Below are 22,055 nucleotides of genomic sequence, written 5' to 3' on the forward strand. Positions count from 1 at the left end.
GTTCGAGGTAAAATCAAGTCGGCGGCCGTTGAGTAAGTTGCGAGACCTTGCGAATTTAATATTGAGCCATATATAAGGCGCACTGTGTTATAAGGCGCATGGTCAGCTTTTGAAAAAAATTAAGACTTTTAGGTGTGCCTTATAGTGCGGAAAATACGGTACTATTTCAGATCATTTGTTCCAACTTTATTGGATGTTTTGCCTGAACCCAAATTGGTGAACTTAATTGAAGATAAATTTAAAAAAAAATAATTAATTTGAATTGACATGTAAAGACCTACAATTACGTTGTTTTGTAGCTTACAAACCTCACTAAAATTCATGTTCTTGTATCAAATAAATTAATGCCCCCAATAATAAACATATTTTTTTAAACCCCAAAAAATATTTTGTTTTTGAAGACTTCAAAATGAAATGGATTGTATTGCCTCTGTCCAGAAGAGAAGCTGATTCCATAAATATAAACACTAAATAAGATTTTAGAAAATGATTTATAACAGGGGGCAGCACGGCGGCGCAGTGGTTAGCGCTTGTGCGGCACAGTTCATGTCATGGGAACCTGTCGAGGGTTCAAATCCAGCTCCAGACTTCCTGTGCGGAGTTTGTATGTTCTCCCCGTGCCTGCGTGGGTTTCCTCCGGGCACTCCGGTTTCCTCCCACGTTCCAAAAACATGCATTTCAGGTGAATTGGCCGGTCCAAATTGTCCCTAGGTGTGAATGAGCGAATGAGTTGTCTGTCCCTGTGTGCCCTGCGATTGGCTGGCAACCAGTTCAGGGTGTCCCCTGCCCACTGCCCGGAGATGGCTGGGATGGGCTCCAGCCCCCCCGCGAACCCTAATGAGGATAAGCGGTACGGCTAATGAGATGAGATGAGAGATGAGATTTATAACAGAGGGCTGCACGCCAGCGCAGTGGTTAGCGCATGTGCAGCACAGTTCTGAGGTAATGGGATCAAACCCTCCTGTGTGGAGTTTGCATGTTCTGACGGGCTCCCACATTCCAAAAACATGCATGTCAGGTTAATTAGCCGGTCCAAATTGTCCCTAGGTGCGAATGAGCGATGGGCTCCAGCACTCCCGCAGCCCTACTGAGGATAAGCAATGCAGATAACGGATAGATGGATTTATAACAGAAAAACAGTCATATAGTACACAGTAACAGAACAACAAAGTTCCCTCGGATCATCAGAATTTAAAGACATTAAATCTACTCTAACGCAGTGACGACTGTGCTTCCCTGCTACATAACGATGATACATTAACTCTATCTTACTAAGACTTGGGGGCGGCAGTAGCTCAGGAGGTAGAGCGCTCGTCTTGGGATCAAGGGATCCCAGTTCGAATCCCGGCTTGTCCGTGTTACATGTCGAAGTGTCCTTGGGTAAGACACTGAACCCCTAATACCCCCAATAAGCAGGTTCGAGTCTTACATGGCTGCAATACAAGGCCGCTATTGGGAAATGTGAAGCACATTGTAAAGCACTTTGGGAAGTCATTGACTTGAAAAGCGCTATAGAAATGCAGATCATTTCATTTCATTTCACTAACTAGCTGTAACTGAACCCAAAACGTAAAAGACTCAACTCAACTTTTTTTACGAAGCCCTTTAAAACAGCCACAGCTGAACCAGACATATTTGTTGTTCTTTTTTTTTAATTAGTTCTGTCTCTTTCAAGGTTTTCGGTTGCTGACCCCTATTTGATACAGACCCACTAAAATGAGACATTGGATTGAAAAAAACTGTTCTTTATGTCGATCCAAGTAATGAACAAATCCTTTTGTTTTCGAAGTGCTTTTTTGATGAGAGAGTATCAGATTTCTGGCATAGATCAGTTTCCCCTGCAGTTACCTGACCCGCTGGACCCCAGAGTCATATGACTACCGCCTCATCTTACCCGAAGCTCCGTCCTCTCCCGAACGCAAAGTTTTTCCCTTATTCGGGGAGAATGGCGTTCGTGGCTAAGAGCTTCTACGACCTGAAGGCCACCACGCTGGAGGGCGAGCAGGTGGACTTCAACGTTTACCGCGGGCGAGTGGTTCTGATCCAAAACGTGGCGTCGCTATGAGGAACCGCCGGACGGGAATGGGTCCAGCTCAAGCAGATCCAGGACAAGTACCCTCATCGGCTGGTGGTCCTGGCCTTTCCCTGTAACCAGTTTGGTTATAAGGTTGGTTGATTATGTGTTTACCTGTGGGAAGTCAGTGATCCTGTTATTTTTTTCTCTATTGAGTTTATATGATTTAGAACAGGGGTCTCTAACGTGGTGCATGCGTGCACCAGAGTACCTTCTAAGGACAGCTCAGGTGCCCGCGGTCCTGTTCTGAAAATGACTCACCAGTGCTGCGTCATTGTGATTTTCTTGTAAAATGATTTTATTAGTGGATGACTGAGTCAATTTAACCCTACTTCTCTCTCTTTTTCTTTCTTGCTCTCTCTCTCCCTTTCCTCCTATCGTTCTGTCTCTCTCTCTCTAGTTCTACCTTTTCTCTCTTACTTTCTATCCCTCTCGTTCTCTCTCTCTTCTCTCTTTCTCTAGCTCTCTTTGTCCCTTTCTTTATCGCACTCACTCTGCCTTTTCTTTTTCTCGCCCTCTTTCTCTCCTTTACAATCTTTTTTTTCTCACTCTTTCTCTCTTCATTCTCTGTTTTTCTTACTCTGTCTTTTTTTGTCTCTTCTTCTCATTTTCCAATAATTAACTGGTAATAACGGTAAGTTCTTATTTTGGAATTACAAATCAAACTAGGTGCCCTTTGCGCGAGTAGATAGCAAAAAGCAGGTCTCAGAATGAAAAATGTTGGAGACTCTTGATATAGAAAATAGATTAAAATCAAACGTTTTCAGTGAATTTTCGTATAACTCGAGTATTAACTATCTAGCTGAATCAACCTTTTCGTTTTTTGACTATTTCAAATGCTAAATTTCTCACTAAAACCCGGTACACATGCTGTTTTACAATGTCACCCTTTTTAATGTATGTCATTCTTATTTGCTTTTCTTTTAAAGTAATTTTCCATTCCCAAGTTCCTCAAAAGGTATTTTTCCTCACATGTTTGATATGTACATTGTTATGTTCGTTTGTGTATCAGATGAAGAGAAGGATGGATATTTTTTGTGTAAAAACTACTATGCCAGTGTTTCCTCAGCTGTAAGAACATCATGTTCCTGACATCTGTGCCTCATGTTTGTAGATCTAACTCAGGGGTCGGGAACCTTTTTAACCCAAAGAGCCATAATTGCAAAATATTTTGGTTTTGAGAGAGCTATATCATATATTTTAAGACAAAATTCAACAAACTGCCAAACCCGCTCTCCAGGCAAAAGCTAATTCTTCAGCATATTTAATTTCACTGTGTAATGTCTGATGATTTGAGAAGATCTATGAATTAAGAATATTGTTAGAGCCTGTGCCCCATATGACTATAAATATACCAAGTAAAATGTGTCGTCCACCTGCAGTTACACCAGAGTGTTGAGGCTCATTTTGACAGTCATTTTTGTCCTAAATAACAGTTTCAAAACAAGGTGCAAGCAAAGTTATTTTTCTAAAAATGTCACCGAATACTGCAAACGAGGATATCAACATATTTACGCACAGTGCAGGCGGCGCTGGGCAAGGAAAAGTGCGTATAGCTCTGCCCAATCCTACCACTCCCCCAATCAAATTTCTCTAGGTGCTTTTCGAGAGCTTCCTGGTATTTAAAGTTTGTTCTGTGTTTTCTAGTAAAGTGTCCCAACAATGAGCAAAACTGTGTCTGTTGGGGTGACACCTTGACTCTAAACTGAGTAAAATTTTGAACGAAATATACTGGACTGAACATCTCAGCTTTGCACATGCAACAAAACGTATATTTTATCTTCAAGCCATATGTACTCATGAAAAGAGTCATATATGGCTCACAAGCCATAGGCTCCCGCCCCCTTATCTAACGGAACAATACTTAAAAGGAAGAAGACAGTGTGAAATACCAACTGGTGGGAAAAACACGCAAAAAAAGACAACGCAGTGAATATTCCAACTCCAACCAGCTTCCACAGAAAAAAACATGAAAGCGAGATGACAGAAAAACAAGAGTCACGTGAAGACCAGGCCATCAGATAAAATGCAGGCACACTATCTAGCTTTAACTGAACAAAACATGAAAAGACTCAGTTGGATATGTAGGAATACCAACTAATTCTATCTGAACAAAATACAAAAGAAAGGGGACACAGGGAACATATTCACACATGGATAGAACAACTGCATAATATTTCAATACCAACATGCTTTAACAGAACAAAACCTGAAAGTTGGTACAAACATTCCCACACGTGGACAAAACTAGAATGCTATGGGGACAAGAACATGAAATATATTGCGAGCACACTTACTAGCTGTGACTGAATACAACATGAAAGGAGCTGCAGGGTATGTTGGAACACTAATTGGTTCTAACTGAACAAAATGGGAAAGAAAGAGGATGCAGCGTAGATACTCACGTGTGGATGTAGCAACTTATTTCCTCTTTCTCATTGTTTCTTCCTCTCTTCATTTCTTTCTGTATCTCTTTCCATCTCACTCTTTATTTCCCTCTCGCGCTTTGTCACCCTCTTTCTTTTCTCTCCGTCTTTTTTTCTGTTTCTGATTCTGTTTTTCTCCTTTCTCTCAAATGTTCTCTTTCTTTTTTTCTTTTCTTTTTCTCTCCCACTCTCATCACCTACCACCAGGGTTGGGTAGGGTTACTTTAGCTGGATTACTTTCAATTACTTTTGGATTACTCCAATACCAAATAGGCTAATAAAAGACAAAAGAAACTAAATATGAATAAAATGACTAAATTTTGTGCAGGCTTGGGGAGTAACGGAACACATGGAACGGCAAAAATGATGTCGGCAAGCTGTTTGGATTTATTTTCATTTTGTTTCTGTCGCATTTTATGTTAGTTTTGCCGGAGATCAAAGCCAGGAGAGAAAGCTTACCACGTGTTGTGAGTCATAATTTTATTCGTATTTCGTTTATTTTGTCTTTTATTAGCACATTTGGTATTGGAGTAATCCAATTAAAGTAACCCTACCCAACCCTGCCTACTATGTGGCCCCTATGCTCATTTGAGTTTGACACCTGAGCTCTTAATGAACAAAACGTGAAAGATAGAAACAGAATATGTACAAATACCAGCTAATACTAACTTAACAAAAGATGAAAGAAAGACGCAGGGTATGCACTCACATGCGGGTAAACCAGCTACATAATGTTTCAACATTAAACGGCTCTAACGGAACAAAACATGAAAACAAGATGACGCTAGAAACTACAGTGAAATTGCTTCAAATAAGAGTGTCACGAAGGTGGGACCGGACCAGAACGGAGGCAGGAAGGCAGAACTCAATTTATTTACCAAAATAAAAGTCGTCCAAAAACTCCGGGACAAAACAGAACAAAAACATTCTTACACTCAGAATGGTCAGGTACAGGTTTCCTCCAAATCAAACTAAACAGGACAGGGCATAACAGAACGGAAAAGGTGTAATGAGCCAACAACCGCAATACCCACAACCCAACCTTAAGTAGCACCCAAGCAATTAGCTGATCTGCTTCAGCTGGTGCCCAGGGGGCGGGGCAGACTGGTCGCCACGGCGACCATGACAAAGAGGATAATTCCCCTTTAAACAACCATTGATTGCAGGTCAATTTTCTTGTTGTTGCAGGAGAATGGCAGCAATGACGAGATCCTAAATTCCCTGCAGCACGTTCGCCCGGGCGGGGGCTTCAAGCCCAACTTCACCATCTTCCAGAAATGCGACGTCAACGGCGCCAACGCCCACCCCGTCTTCCTCTACCTCAAAGACAAGCTGCCCTACCCCGACGACGACCCCGACTCGCTGATGGAGGACCCCAAGTTCTTGGTTTGGAGCCCCGTCACCAGGACGGACGTGTCATGGAACTTTGAGAAGTTCCTAGTAGCGCCAGAGGGGGAGCCCTTTAAAAGATATAGCAGGAAAGTCGCTACTATTGACCTCGAACCCTACATCCAGCGATTGTTAAAATTAACCAAAACTTAAAAAAAAAATGAGCACCACTTTTTAAGGCTTATTTCATGAAGGTGATATTCCGAAAACTCCACAAGGATATCATCGGAAGCTTCGTAAGTGCTTAAGTAAAGTGGTGATTCAGGCAAATCCGAATGTCTTTCATTGAGTTAATGTCTTAATTTCAGATTATACAGTGAAGAAAATAAGTATTTGAACACCCTGCTAATTTGCTATTTCTCTCTCTTAGAAATCATGGAGGGGTCCAAAATTGTCATCGTAGTTGCATGTCCACTGTGAGGGAGATAAACTAAAAAGAAAAATCCAGAAATCACAATGTATGAATTGTTAACGATTTATTTGTGTGACAGAGCTGAAAATAAGTATTTGAACTCCTGAGAAAAGGAATGTTAATATTTGGTACAGTAGCCTTTGTTCGCTATTACAGAGGTCAAACCTTTCATGTAGTCTTTCACCAGGTTTGCACACACTGCAGGAGGGATCTTGGCCCACTCCTTCACACAGTTCTTCTTTAGATCAGTCAGGTTTCTGGGCTGTCGCTGAGAAAGACGGAGTTTGAGCTCCCTCCAAAAATTTTCGATCGGATTCAGGTTTGGAGACTGGCTGGGCCATGCTAGAACCTTGATATGCTTCTTACGGAGCCACTCCTTGGTTTTCCTGGCTGTGTGCTTCATGTAGTTGTCGTGTTGGAAGACCCAGCCACGACCCATCTTCAATCCTCTGACTGAGGGAAGGAGGTTGTTCCCCAAAATCTCACAATACACAGCCCCAATCATCCTATCTTTAATGCAGGGCACTCGTCCTGTCCCATGTGCAGAAAAACATCCCATAAAGCATGATGCTACCGCCCCCATGCTTCGAAGTAGGGATGGTGTTCTTTGGATTGTACTCTTCATTCTTCTTCCTCCAAACACACTTAATGGAATTATGACTGAAAAGTTATATTTTGGTCTCATCTGACCATAGAACTTTCTCCCATAACTCCTCTGTATCATCCAAATGCTCGTATGCAAACTTAAGACGGGCCTTGACATGTGCTGGTTTAAGCAGGGGAACCTTTCGTGCAATGCATGGTTTCAAATCATGATGTCTTAGTGTATTACGGAGAGTAACCTTGGAAACGGTGGTCCCAGCTCTTTTCAGGTCATTGACCAACTCCTGTTGTGTGGTTCCGGGCTGATTCTCTGTCGTTCTCAAATGGGGGTACAGGTAGTCCTGGACCGATTCTGCAAATAGCTCACCACCGATGGGTGATTGGGATTTTCTAAGAAATATGATTTCTAACCACCATGATGTTTAACTGAGCCTATTTTAACCCCACTTCTAATAATAACATAGTAATAAAATGGTAGTCACATTAATAACATACTAATACCACAGTAACATAAAAGCAGCTCTCAGCCCCTGCCTTATGAGGACAAGTAATGATGATATATTTGTAATTATAATAATATTGATAATTATTATTACATATTTTTATATATTTAAAAATTTAAACAACATCATGCAAACTAAATCTTTAAGTATTTGCTTACATACAGCAAGTCCTAATAAATAATACAAGAAATAAGATTTAAATTGTTACATTAAATATAAGTTGAATATTGTTATGTGGACAAAAACAGGAACATTAATTTGTTAACTATGGAAAAGTAAGGCTTTAGGATTTGGTTTTCTCCCTAGAGATACATTTTACACACACTATGACTTATTGAAATATTCTGAACTTTTGTATTATAAATACACCACGAAAAATAGACAACATGTCGGCTTTATTAAAGTAATGTATAATATTATATTTTTAGTTTTTTTTAGAGCGTTTTTGGCATGATATTCTCAACTTTTCTTGGGATTTCTCGGCTGTCTTCAAACTATATGTAACATGTATTTCTATTAGTTGCGCTCATTTTTCGACTTGTTTCTTGTGATACTTAAGACGATCCGTTCATTTAAAGGGACAGTGTGTATTATTTGACCGCTAGATGTCGCTACATCGTGTCATGCAACTGAAAACGAGTGCTAAAAAGCACAAGGGAAACTACAAATTATGGAGACCTGAGGCGACCAAACCTTATTGTTTTTCTTCTATTTTTTTCCTTTCCTTTTGCCTCGTCTTTTGTGAGGTTTATGTTACTTTTGGGCACGTGTAGCAGCAAGATGGTGGACCATTACTGGTAAGTCAGCTCATTCTAGGCTCGTTATGTAAATTAAAGACAAATATCTCAACCAATGAAAAAGAAACATATAAGATTCTTCCTGTGATTGCTTATTATTTAAATCAATTCATTTTTTAACCACGGCAAGGTGCTAAATAATACACATTGTCCCTTTAAGCAACACCTGTTCAGTAATGCCGAGTCTGTGTTCCTTCTTTTGCCCAGCAGATGACGCTCTAGATCGGATTTTAAAATCCCCACCAGGCTTTTCAAATTAATATTCACTGCACACAAGCAAACGTTACAAAACAATGACCTAGAAGAAGAATGCATTCCAAGCTTGTTTGCTTCGAAATGGCTGCATACTAATTACTAATTAACCTAAATTGGGTATAGTAAGCAAAACATATGATAATTTGCGGGGAAAACAATACATTTGCAGTGGTTGACCTCATAGTTTTTAGATTCTAGATTTGAGTCTTAGCTCTCATGAGAGTTATCTCGGTAGAAGATACAATACAGCATTTTTAATTGCATTTTCTCGTGATGTGTTGTGACGATTAAATGTTCCTCCGCTAGAGGGCAGACATGCAAATTAAAAGGTTAAAATGTGTCCGTGGTGACTGAGTAAATCCAGGAATGTGCGATTTTTAATTGTTATTATTTGGTATGCCTGAGATGTACGGAAGGAATTTTGTTGAACCATTAGTTTACTGAAATATTTTTAATAAAAAGAAGGCTAAAATTAATGAAATATCAACATGAAAAAATACAATAATTCGACAATTTGAAATATAAAATTAGAAAATAACATCAACACACGACGTCACAACTTCCGGTAAGCTTCCACGCCATTGATTCGCGCAGGCGCACGAGTTCATCACAGGTAAGCTCCTGTTGCCACAGGAACGTTTCGGATTTTTTTTAACGTCACTTCTCGCGAGACTTGGCTTCGTCCAAACACGGGTTTACAAAGAAAATTATATTTAGAATGCATATAAAATAATTAATAAACAATTTTAAAAAAACTCTGAAAAATATATAAATGTATCTTGTAAAATTACCCAAATCGTCATATGCCACTTACCTTTACCTGTCAATCATTTCAGAACCTAATTTATAAATATGAATTCGTTTTTGGTATTGCTTAATGTCTACACTACAAAAGAAAGTCTATGAAATAGTTGAGTAATTATTCACAATAAACAGCTAAATCTAATCAAATATAACCTTTAACACACTAAAATATGACATTACTTGAAAATCGGAAGTTCAAAAAACACAATTAAACATCCAACACTTATATTAGCATGAAACAGTCAAATAGCAATACAAATTTCCAAGGGAAACAGGAAGTGCTGCAGAAATACAGAGAAAAAAACCACAAAGGTATCAATCATGTACGGTAATTGGTTGTGCCTGCGCAGCAGACGAGTTATTACGGTAGTGAGGTAAAAAAAATAATAATTATGACAGGTTTAACTCAACACAAGGAACGGGTTATTAAGCATATTCGATGTCACTTGCACATCTGCATATCAAATTTAAAGATTAAACAACAACAAAATAGGCAGCACGGCGGCGCAGTGGTTAGCGCTTGTGCGGCACAGTTCATGTCATGGGAACCTGTCGTGGGTTCAAATCCAGCTCCAGACTTCCTGTGCGGAGTTTGTATGTTCTCCCCGTGCTTGCGTGGGTTTCCTCCGGGCACTCCGGTTTCCTCCCACGTTCCAAAAACATGCATTTCAGGTGAATTGGCCGGTCCAAATTGTCCCTAGGTGTGAATGAGCGAATAAGTTGTCTGTCCCTGTGTGCCCTGCGATTGGCTGGCAACCAGTTCAGGGTGTCCCCTGCCCACTGCCCGGAGATGGCTGGGATGGGCTCCAGCCCCGCCCGCGACCCTAATGAGGATAAGCGGTACGGCTAATGAGATGAGATGAGACAACAACAAAATATACATACGTGATATTTTTAAACCAAAATAAAATTTACAGTGCTTTTAAACTACTGGATAAACCAGAGTCGTCAAACATGCGGCCTGCGGGCCAGATCAGGCCGGCTGAGGGTTTGAATCCGGTCCGTGAGACAAAGCTGAGAGAAGCACAGGAGAAAAACTAGCTGCAATATAAATATGTCCATTTGAAGTTGCCAATGCCAGGCGCCACTCATAAAGGAACATGAGCTCTAATTCTTTTTTTCTCTTTTTCTTGTTTCTGTTTTCATATTTTGGTCTCTCTTTATGTCTCTCTATTTGTCTTTCTCCATCTGTATTTGTATTTCTCTGATTCTTCTTTTTCTTAAAATGAAATGATGAAATGATCTGCATTTATATAGCGCTTTTCAAGTCAATGACTTCCCTAAGCGCTTTACAATGTGCTCGACATTTCCCAATAGCGGCCTTGCAGCCATGTGAGACGCTAACCTGCTTATTGGGGGTATTAGGGGTTCAGTGTCTTACCCAAGGACACTTCGACATGTAACACGGACGAGCCGGGATTCGAACTGGGATCCCTTGATCCCAAGACGAGCGCTCTATCTCCTGAGCTACTGCCTCTCCATTCCTCTCTTTTTTTCTCCCTGCCTCTGTCTCTTTTGCTTTCTTTCTCTATTTTCTCTCCCTCTTTCTCTCCTCTTTTTCTTTCTTTCTCGCTCTTTCTTGATCCGTCTCTCCCTTTCTATATTTCTCGTTCTCTTTCACTCTCTATCTCAAACCCCTGCCCTCTTTATGTCTTTCTTTTTGTTTTTATCTGTCTTTATTCCTCTCTCTCTCTTTCACTCTAGTTTTTTCTCCCCGTCTCTGTCTGTTTCCCTTTCTTTCTCTCTTTCTCGTTTTTTCTTTCTTTATCTCTCTCTATCTCTTAAATCTATTAGCGTGGACCCCTTGAAAGTGTTTTTTTTTCCTACACTGTGGCCCCGAACGAAAGGGAGTTTGTCAATCCTGGTATAAACAAAAAGAATGGCGAAATAAATATTTGAATTTATATATGAATAGTTTTCGTGTTGCTTGAGGTTGGATGTCAGGTTTAAAGGAAGTTTAATACTTTAAAAGTTACTAAAATATGACACTACTTCCGGGTAAGCCTCCGCTCAGTTCATTCACGCATGCGCACGAGGCCACCACAGGTGAGCCCCTGTTGCCACGGGAACGTTTCGGTTTTTTTTTCCCGCCACTTCTCGCGAGACTTGGCTAGGTGGCAGCGGATAGGCAGAAGAGAGCCACAGCGAATGAGCTCATCCCTTCTAACAGCAGCTGCATAGCGCAGCGAGGCAAAGCAACAACTTTTTTTTCCTTCACTATCAAACTTACAAGTTGCTTTTCGGCCGAGAGAGGAGAAAAAGAAGCAGCCGCCACGTTTGAAGGAAAAGACAGCGACGAGGGACGTGGACGAAGGAGGTCGCGTGTTGCCTTTTCACGTCAAGGACTTGTGGGCGCCGAATTGAACGAAAACGGGAAAAGGGATTCGTTTTGTGTTTTGGCTTGGACAAAAGGAGAGAAAATACGTCTGGGAGATAGAAAAGGTGAGTAAAATGAAATAAAAAAAGGAGGGGGGGTTGTAATGGTGCATTTAAGGTGGTCGCACTCACGTACACGCCGCCGTCGTCGCCCCGTTGGTCGAAGCGAATAAGGTGCAGGGATGACTCAGTGGGGAGCCTTCCAAATTCCCCCTAAAGGTTTCAACACTTTCGAGGGATTCGGGATTAAATGAACCCCCTAAGTCCCCTAACCCTTTCCCCGACATTGTTATCGTCAAAATCCGCATTGTCCCCAGTAATGCTCCCGGACACCCATTCACAGGTGGTACCGTAAACGTTACACGGCTGTTGATGGACTCAATTAGGAGTTGCCATGCTACTTCAAGAACATCTGTTTTTTACAGAACTAAAAGTTGTCAGCGTGTGTAAAGTGGTTTCATTAATGTCCATTCAAATCAAAACTGAATTAATTTACGGACACTTAGCTGTTTTGTTGTTTACTGTAGAATTATCTATCTACCTTGGTCAAATCCCTCAAGAGGGGTGACCGACAGCAAGACAAACACATATAATAACAAAGTAGTTAAAAAAGGGGGAAAAAAATCGCAAAAAACACACACAAACATTTTTGGACCATGGCCAACCCAAAGACCCAAACAAGTTGGTCAAGCTTTCGTCCCAGTCTAGATGAATTGGGACACAAGAAAGCGGCCATGTCACTCGGGTCAGGGTGACACAACACACTCTTTTGTTCAACAGCAGGGACCGAAATCTTTCACTGGTTTACCCCTGCTGCATCATACAATTGCCCTGCCCATCCCTTAGAACACGTCTAAACATCCCACTATCCTATTACAACACTTCTCCACTCATTCCTATCGCCTGTAGAACTGCAAGAACTAATCGATTAACTGCCCATTAATACATTTTAAATTAATCAACATATTTCTATAATTGACAATTTTTTTTATGTTTTGTGAAATTAAACATTACCTCTTCTTGATTTTTTTTGGGTGTTATATTATTAAAATGGTCTTTCACGATATATTCATATTTTTGGGCTCATTTTTAACATTAGTTAATTGATTTCACTATGTTTTCAATGTATTTTTTTCAGTTAAAATATAAAATATTCTTAATATACCATATTATTTTTAACTTCATTTTTTTGTCTGAAAATAAATGATATCCCGCTTTATTTTTTTGTACTTATTTCTCTACTCAAATATAAAAAACTGAATGGACCTAAATAATATTTATACCATGAGCATTTATTTCGCTTTATTATTTATTCTTTGCTTAAATACTGTAGAAATTTAGTGAATTGGTAAAATAACATTTATTTAATCATATACCAGCGGACCACGGTGGGAGAATTCCCTCCTCCCAAAGGGACAGGGACCCTCACAGCAGGACCACCATTATGTATCGCTATATATTATGTGAATTTCCCTGCGGGGATAAATAAAGTATCTATCTATCTATCTATCTATCTATCTATCTATATCAAACTTTAGGTTAAGACATGTTTATTTGTGACACCCTTAATCCCAAAAAGTCTCAAAGGGCTGCACAGACTACCATTACAACAATACTGATCTGAAACCTACATGAGGGCAAGGGAATACGCAAAAGCCTCAGAAAGAGGAAAATGAAGAAACCTTGAAGGGGCCACAATAAGAATTCCTAAAATGATGATAATAGTATGCAGTATTATAATAAATTGTAGTTATAAATCTAGAAAATGAGGACTATATATTTAATTTTCATCATATAAAGTAGCCATTTTCTCTTGATTCTATATTTTTCAAATACAATATAATGCATAGGGCGGCAGTAGCTCAGGAGGTTGCGCTTGTCTTGGAATCAAGAGGTCGCAGGTCCGATTCCCGGCTCCTCCTTGTTGTATGTCGAAGTGTCCTTGGGAAAAACACTGAATAAGTAGGTAGTTGCATGGCTGACACTGCTATATCGGTGTGTGTGAATGGGTATGTATGAATTACATAGTAGAGCACTTTGGGAGGTCTTCAGTGACTTGAAAAGCGCTAAAAACCATTTACTTTTGCTGCTTAAAAATGAGTTGGCTCCTATTAGGTACAATGTTTTTCATCAGTTTTGTGTGCTTGTTTAGGGTGGTGGTGTCTCTCTGTAAAAAAACTGTCTCTGAGCGTGTTAATCTTTGTTTTAAGGGACCTTCACCTTCTGCCAGATTACAGCAGGTCAAAGAGATGGTGCACAGGGTGATAACTCTGCTTTTGGTACCGAGGGCTTGCAATGTCGGGCAGCACGGCGGCCCAGTGGTTAGCGCGTATGCGGCACAGTTCGAAGGTCTTGTGAACCTCCTGTGTGGGTTCAAATCCAGCTACCGGACTTCCTGTGCGGAGTTTGTATGTTCTCCCCGTGCTTGCGTGGGTTTCCTCCGGGCACTCTGGTTTCCTCCCACATTCCAAAGACATGCATTTCAGGTAGATTGGCCGGTTCAAATTGTCCCTAGGTGTGAATGAGCGATCGAGTCGTCTGTCCCTGTGTGCCCTGCGATTGGCTGGCAACCAGTTCAGGGTGTCCCCTGCCCACTGCCCGATGATTGCTGGGATGGGCTCCAGCACCCACGCGACCCTACTGAGGATAAGCGGTGCAGCTAATGAGATGAGATGAGATGAGAGCTTGCAATGTCATCCAGAATAGGCATAGAACAGCTGATGATTTTCTAGGCTGTGTTGATGACTGAAATGCTCACTGAGAGTACTGTACATTTGTACTTTAACGGTGGGCAGAATTGATGAAATTGTTTATCTCATTGAGCAAAATTTAGCCAGATGGTTTCCTCGATGTTGCAATGCAGCTGCAGCGCATAGCTAGCATAGCTTTTGTTTATTGAGTTACAACCACTGTGATAAACTACCCAGCCCCTCTGTGCCTAAAAAGCACTTTTATTTATTTGAAGCTTATGTAACCACCTAATAAATACTCCTCTCCTTTTGTTGACTTGAATCCCAGTGTCAGTGACAGTAAAGCAAAGACATAAAATGGGGGAAGGGGGTGACTTTAAAGTTCAATCCTGGACAAGGATCAAACATTTTTGGCATTCTTTAAAAGCTTAACTCGAGCCACAGCGCCCGTGATTGATTCCACTGTCATCTCCACTTGTGAGTCTAATCTCCGCTTTGTCCGCTTTAATTGTAACTCAAATCCATTCTCGCCATCTCTGGGAATTGCGAGCATCTGCCGACCGCAAAGGAAAATATGCACGCTCTATTTTAAATACTTAGCGGCCAAGGTTGGGAAAACAAAACGTCGTTCCGGTCGCGGAGATCGTGCCGAGACTCGTCCACCGTCGTATCGAAAGGGAATTCCAGCGGATGTTACAAATGAGCTTTGTTACCTGTTGCTTACTGAATTTGATAAGATTTGGATTGATGATTAATGAGTGGCGGTTGGAGAAAAGTTATCAGATCCGGTTTTGATTCAGATTGTGTTTAGTTTATGGATTTATAGTCTGGAGTTTTATAATGGGCGTAACATTGAATTGAATCTGTCCTTGTTGATGAGGATCTGCAACGAGATTACAGTGTTCATTTTACCTCTGAAAAGTAATGGGTCCCGGGGACTCGCATGCTCAAAAATCTATGGGTCCCAACAGAGATCTATGGGTCCCCAAAATTTAGTGTGCTCCATGCTCTTACAAACTGTCGTATTTTCCCTTACAAAATACAAAAAAAAACTTTGAAAAAAAACCCCAAACATGTTTATTTATGTAGTTTAACACGTTATTTTGTATATGTGTGTTTCCTTATATCATATATATTGTTAATGAACATTTTGCTGTGAGACACTGAGTTGCTCGACATGAATGAGCTTTATTATAAAAGAAAGTTCAAAAATGAAGTCGCTTGGACGTTCACTGTAGAAGGAAAATACATGCAAATATAATGAAGTAGAATAATACATTTTCTTATTCAAATTATGAATTCATTTGCTGAATTAAATTATTGTTGGTAATATACTGACTAAAAGGGATCACCACAAACCTGTCTTTTTTCATTTTCTCCTTTTATACTTCTTTTTTTTCTTAACTTCTTTATACAACAATAATGATTCGTAATATAATGCATCAAAACAAGTGAGCCGTTTGAGAGCCGGCTCTTTAATGAGTTGAGCCGAAAAAGCCGGTTCTCTAAAAAGAGACGGACTTTCACTACACAACTCGAGATCGGCGTGCAGACGAAAACTCGAACCGCAAGACCAAAACAACAATGGCGGATCTGCCTGACGAAAAGTTTGTGGTGTGTAAATCTTTGTCTAAAAATGATAATGACAATTTTCATGTCAAAAAAGTTGCGTCCCGGGGACGCACGTTGATTTGACACGATGCGTCCCCAGCAAAAATAATGCGTCTAGGACACAGGTACGCGGGCAAACCAGAACACTGGATTAGACTTGGCGCTCCTGGGTAAAACATGTAATGCATACCTGTCAACCTGTACGTTTTTGCCGTACAAAGTACGTTTTTTTATCCATTTAAAGACGAGTACGACGTACAAGAAAATCTGTACGGAAAAACGCAAATTTGTCAATGATGGGTACCATCCGGGATACACAGACTATCACGAAACGGCAAATCAATCAAGTCAAACGAGTTCGCCGCGGTAGCCTCTCTCTGTATCGTTTTTATCGTTGCAAACGAAGCGAGCGGTTTGATGCTACTGTGGGCATGCGTCTGCCGCCTCGGATTTCGTGTGGTAGTTATGTAGTGAAAGGAAGTCAGTCTCTTTGTAGAGAACCGGCTTTTTCAGCTCAACTCATTAAAGAAAGCTCTCAAACGGCTCACTTGCTTTGACGCATTATAATACGAATGATTATGTTGTATAAAGAAATTAAGAAAAAAAGGAAGTATAAAATGAGAAAATGAAAAAAGACAAGTTTGTGGTTATCCCTTTAATCAGTATATTACCAACAATAATTTAATGCAGAAAATGAATTCATAATTTGAATAAGAAAATGTATTATTCTACTTAATTATATTTGCATGTATTTTTTCCTTCTACAGTGAACGTCTAAACTACTCAATTTTTGACCTTTTTTTTTCTAATAAACCTCATTCATGTCGAGCAACTCCGTATCTCACAACAAAATGTTAATGAACAATATATATGATATAACGAAACACATGTACAATATAACATGTTAAACTACATAAATAAACACGTTTGAAAAAAAATATGGTGTAAGATTATTTTGTAAGGGAAAATATGACAGTTTGTAAGGGCATGAAGCCGTGAAGGTTGACAGGTATGTGTAATGGTAAATGGACTGTGTTTATATACGGGGCTCCTGCAGTTCCTTGAAAAGTCTTAAAAAGCATTAAATTCATTATTCTAAAAAATAAAGCCCTCATTGACATTAAAATGTCTTCAATCCAATTTAAGGCAGTTGGAGAAAAGTATACAGACCATTCGACTTAAGTAAAGCAGTAGATACGTTTTTTTCGGGATGTCGAAAAATATCCGGACGTAGATGTGAGTTAGATTTTGTATTGTGTGCACCTTTTTCCGAGTACAAGACATTACTGTAGTGCTTCTTTCCGCCGCTACCGGCGTGTGGCGCTGTGAGAGGTCACCCAGCATCCACCCGGAAGAAGAAACCTTGCTTCTACTTCCTGGTTCATGTGTAAACATACTATGTGTACCGTATCTCCAGCACACTAAGAACTTTGACATTTGTATTGTTTAATATCTCGTGCATCCATTAAATATGGTTGGTGTAAGGTGTAAAGAAGAGGCAAGCCCTTTCATTTGAAACAAAAGTGGAATACGGAAGCTTGATGTGGTTGAGAAAATGGTCGGAACGCTTTTTTTCGGCCACTTTACCACAGAATAGGAAGTCGTCTAACTCTTATAGCGCATCTTCCAAGAGTAAGTTGAACTCAACTTTGTTTATCTTTTTATAGAGCATATTATTTTATGTAATGTTTTTTTTTTTAGTACAAAACAATTCAGGTTACTCATATAAGCCTTAAACATACTTATATACAAAATATAGCACTGAAGCAACTTACAAACAAATTCAACTTACGGACGACTATCTATTACATTCCTACAGCCTTGGAAATGTCTTTTTCCGGATTGATCTCAGTTACTTTGGATTATCTTTGGATCGTGGCATATCAATTGTGATAATGAGATTTTTTTAGCTTTAATTTTTAAGTGAACAGAGGTCGGCATCCAACCTACTTCAATTTGCCTATGAGATTCAATTTTAAATGATTTCTTAATCCAACACCGGCAATCAATTTAGGGCGTGGCCTCTGTAATTGAACTTAGCTTTCACAAATCTGTGGCTAGTCACAGTGACTTTGATTTAAAAAGATGGGCCTTGATTTTTTTCGTGCCTTAATACATGGACTCAACATTTCAAAACTGCTTTTTGTATTTCCTTGGGTTGTTTTTGTGTTATATCAAAATTGGTTTCATGATCTGAAACACCGAAATCAGGAAAGAGGCAAATACTTCTCCATGGCACTGTATCTTTCAGACTACCTTGTTTTCTCCTTTCTTTAACATTTGGTCCTGACACAGTGAGTAAAAATAGTGTGAAAATCAGATAAAATCCAATGCATTTTCGAATGTCATTTATATCACTAGAGGTCCAGTGGTTACATTTTGCCGCTCTCATTTCCGCAACCCGGGTTCGATGCCTGTTGCATACACGTTTTTCGATTCTTTTTTTTATTTTTATTTTTTTATTTATTTATTTTTTTTTTTTTTTGGTCTGCGACAGTTTTTGACCACTCATTTCACTTAATCCACCATGAGTTTGTAAAATGTACAAGTTATACACGGTAGCTCATTCTGTAGTTTTCATTCCGTCCGTCTTGTAGTCCAGTGCGCTATATCACAAAAGGCTATTTTTGGTGGTGCGCCTCATAATCCGGTGCGGGAAATACGGTAATTGAACAAATAACATAAAAATGTTTTATAATTTATAATAACATTGAAAAACAGGTGACTAAGCAGAATATGCCCCAAAGTCACATGACTCGAGGACAATATAAGTCGTTTGAGGGTATTGACGTGATGAGGTCCGACCGCGGCTTTCCTGCTCGCCCGCGGTCGGAATGCCGAGCTTTTTTCCCGATCGGAATGCCGAGCTTTTGTCCGGGTCGGAAGCTGGCAGCACGCGACAAAAACCATGATGTCATCCTTTTGGCTAGTCTGACAATAAGGGAGGGTTTCCAAGCTAGAATAGTGTTGCTTTGGTCCGGGGGTCGGCAACCTGCAGCTCTAAAGCCGCATGTGGCTCACTAGCGCTGCCCTGGTGGCTTCCCGGAGCCTCTTCAAAAATATTTGCAAATGCAGAAAGATGTATATAATGTGAGGATTTTCTGCAGGAGGACACACATATCATGGACATTTTTAACATTTTCCAATGCTTTGATGGTCAGGAACCCTACTGAGTTTTGTTCCCCCAACTGTGCTTAGTGTAAAGCACATTGTAAACTGCTTTTGAGAGGTCTTCGGTGACTTAAAAAGCACTGTTTAAATGCAGACCATTTATCTGTTTTAATTTACTTTTAGCAAAGCTGTTCGAAGCGGAACACAGCAGCAAGGAGGAATGGGGTGGACAGTGACTTCTTGCTCATCTCCGTGTTTTGGTTCTCGTTTCTATTTGTTAGTTTAGCACAGCGGCTCATTTTAGCTCTTGGTACGAATAATACTCTCACAGGGGCCAGAGTAGTAGATTACAGAGAAAGAAAAAACAGAGGGAGAGAACAAAAAAGGGGAGGGCTTCGGGGGAAGGGAGAGAGAAGAGATGAATTGAGATAATGAATGAGAGAAAAAGAAAGAGAAAAAAGAGGAGAGAGGGAGAAAGAGAGTAGTAATAGCAATAAAAGTAGTAGTTGAAGTAAAAGTAAATGAATATAGGAAAACTAATAATAATTAAAATAGTAAAAATAAACAAATAAATATGTAAAAAGAATAATGCACATAATAATTGTATAGAACATACAATAAAAAATGGTAAAAATAACAAAATAATAATGAAAATAATAAAAAAAATAATACAAATAATAAATCTAAATAATAAAAAAGTAAAAATAAGACAAAATAAGTGTTCAAAATAACATAATTAAAATAATACAAATAAAAATACCAAACGATACAAATAATAAAAATGAGGACAATAAGCAAACATAGTAAAAATAACACAATTGCTAATGACAATACAAATAAAAACTAAATATAAATACTAAAAATTTCAAAACTACTAATAGTAATATGAAAACAATTAAGAATAAAACGTACAAAAATATGCCTATCACAAAAATAAAATACTAAAAATAAACTAATTGATAATGCAAATTGTAAATATTGAATAAAAATTGTACAAATGAGGTAATAATGAAAATACAAAAAATACTAATAGTAATTATTTAATACAAATTATTATAGTGAAAAAATAAAATATACAAATACAAGTAGAAAATATAACAATGCTAAATAATAAAAATTTAAAGTAAATGATAGAAAATTTAAGAATAATAATAACCATCAAAATCTTACATATTTAATAAAAAATATTATACTGAAAATAATAATGAAAATACCCAAATTAAATAGACAAATAAAAGCAGTAAAAACAACGATAAGTAATAAAAATTGAAAGTAAATGATGGAAATTGTAAAAATAAATGAACAATGAAAATAACAAATAGACAATACAACTGATAAAAAAAATCAAAAATGTGAAAAAAAAAATCAAAAAAGACATGAAAAATGTTAATTGTGATTATTAAAGTACAGTATATATTTAATCAGTGGTCTTTATCCTTTCATTTTGGATATTTAACATGTATGATCGAGCTTGTTTACTCTCAACATACACGGCAACACTATTCGGAGTGGAATCCAGCATTCTTGATCTCCTCACTGTTGCCCGGACTTGTCTGTCAGTCTCTTCACTCTTTCTCTCTCTCCAATATTTGCCTGGAACACATTAAACACGCAAAACAGAATTGCAAACCGAGCCTTTCGTGGAAAATCTGGAGTGGGAAAAAAACTGCAACCACAGGATCTTTTCTGTTGTCCCCGAAATCGGAGAAGGAGGCAGGAACGCGACAGGCCTCGTGGGACGGGGACGGGGTCGGTCGGGACCGTCTTCGTTCCCGCCCTTCAGGTGCAACGCGTCGTTATGTAGTATCGGAGGATCGCCGCTTGTCCCGACAATGTTTTCCGCCGTGTCGTGTTCTCCCTTCGGCATCCTGCGTCCATTTCCACCCGTTGGCTTCCTGCTCTGCTCGTAATACTGAGAGGAAAGGACGGGAGTGCTGCACGCTTAAAGGCTTCCTTTTTATGAAAAGTCTTCAGGAAAACATCAGGACGATTAGGAAACGGTGGTCCAACCTGAGTAAACTGTTTTTGTTTAGTTTTTTTGTAGTGGCTAGAAAAATATGCGAGTACAAAATGGTGGAAAGGAGCTTAGCCGAAATTACAACAGTATCGGTAAAAAGTCCGAAAAGCAGTTATGCAAACTAGTCCAATGTTCTTTAAGTTCAGGTTTTAAAAATTAAAGATCCCAAAACCCACCCATATATATGCAATAATGGTAACTGGTCTGCATTTATATAGCGCTTTTAGAGTCAATGAAGACCTCCCAAAGCGCTTTACAATGTGCTTCACACTTACCCATTCACACACACACTCGCATACCAATGGGAGTCACACAAATACGTTGCAAAATATTTGACGCTCTGAAGGACTCGAGAAAATTAGTTGCAAAGTTGACTCATCTGGCCTCTATGCAGTAAAGCTGTGACATCAATGAAGAAACACAACACTTTCAAAATGGTGAATCCCATTAACACAACATGTGAGGCCAGCTCAGAAACAAACAGCGATTGTAGTGGACATCAGTTGCATACTGCTCATTTAAGCTTGTAGGTAGGTGATTGTGGCTTTTTGTTCGTGTTTTTCACAAAGTGTGTTGCTGTTGGTATTTTGTACAGCTAGCTAACCGTTAACGCCGGGGCTGCCGAGGGCTTTCTGGTTTTGTTTGACCTGGTTGGCGTTCGTTATGTGTCGTTATTTGTTTGGCTGGCTAGCCTGGCGTGAGCGGCAGTTTTGCCGCTGGTTTGTTTATTTCCAAGAGAACAGATGCATGCCACATTCAAACAGGGCACAATCAAATATGCATCAGTGAATGGATTATGTATCAATTATGGACGATTATGTATCAATTATGGACATTTATTATGGGCCATGCAAAAAAATGAAGGCAGTATTTCCCTGTGTCAAATTGTAATGGGAAGAACCAATGCTCGACCGTAAAGTGCTTTAGTGCTGAAGTTCAAACAATGAATAAGACTGAATAAAATGTTTAAAAGTGAATAAAATGTAT

At 39.3% G+C, this 22,055-nt stretch overlaps 2 protein-coding genes across 2 annotated transcripts in view; both read left to right on the forward strand.

Annotated features, from left to right (window-relative positions):
* Positions 1–1,894: 1,894 nt before the first annotated feature.
* gpx2 (glutathione peroxidase 2) lies at positions 1,895–6,365 on the forward strand. The gene is made up of 2 exons (XM_088353925.1): positions 1,895–2,167; positions 5,689–6,365. Exons 1-2 carry the CDS (start codon positions 1,946–1,948, stop codon positions 6,040–6,042), a joined length of 576 nt encoding a protein of 191 aa, XP_088210051.1. The 5' UTR covers positions 1,895–1,945; the 3' UTR covers positions 6,043–6,365.
* A 5,022-nt stretch (positions 6,366–11,387) lies between these two features.
* LOC148352076 (signal-induced proliferation-associated 1-like protein 1) overlaps positions 11,388–22,055 on the forward strand; it is a 90,069-nt gene continuing 79,401 nt past the window's right edge. The window contains exon 1 of the mRNA XM_088353918.1: positions 11,388–11,705. The gene's annotated coding sequence lies outside the window, so the exon portion shown is untranslated. The remainder of the gene's footprint in view (positions 11,706–22,055) is intronic.

Source organism: Urocampus carinirostris, chromosome 15 (genome assembly GCF_059441175.1).
Source record: "Urocampus carinirostris isolate Australia breed hairy pipefish chromosome 15, RoL_Ucar_1.0, whole genome shotgun sequence".
Classification (NCBI taxonomy): domain Eukaryota; kingdom Metazoa; phylum Chordata; class Actinopteri; order Syngnathiformes; family Syngnathidae; genus Urocampus; species Urocampus carinirostris.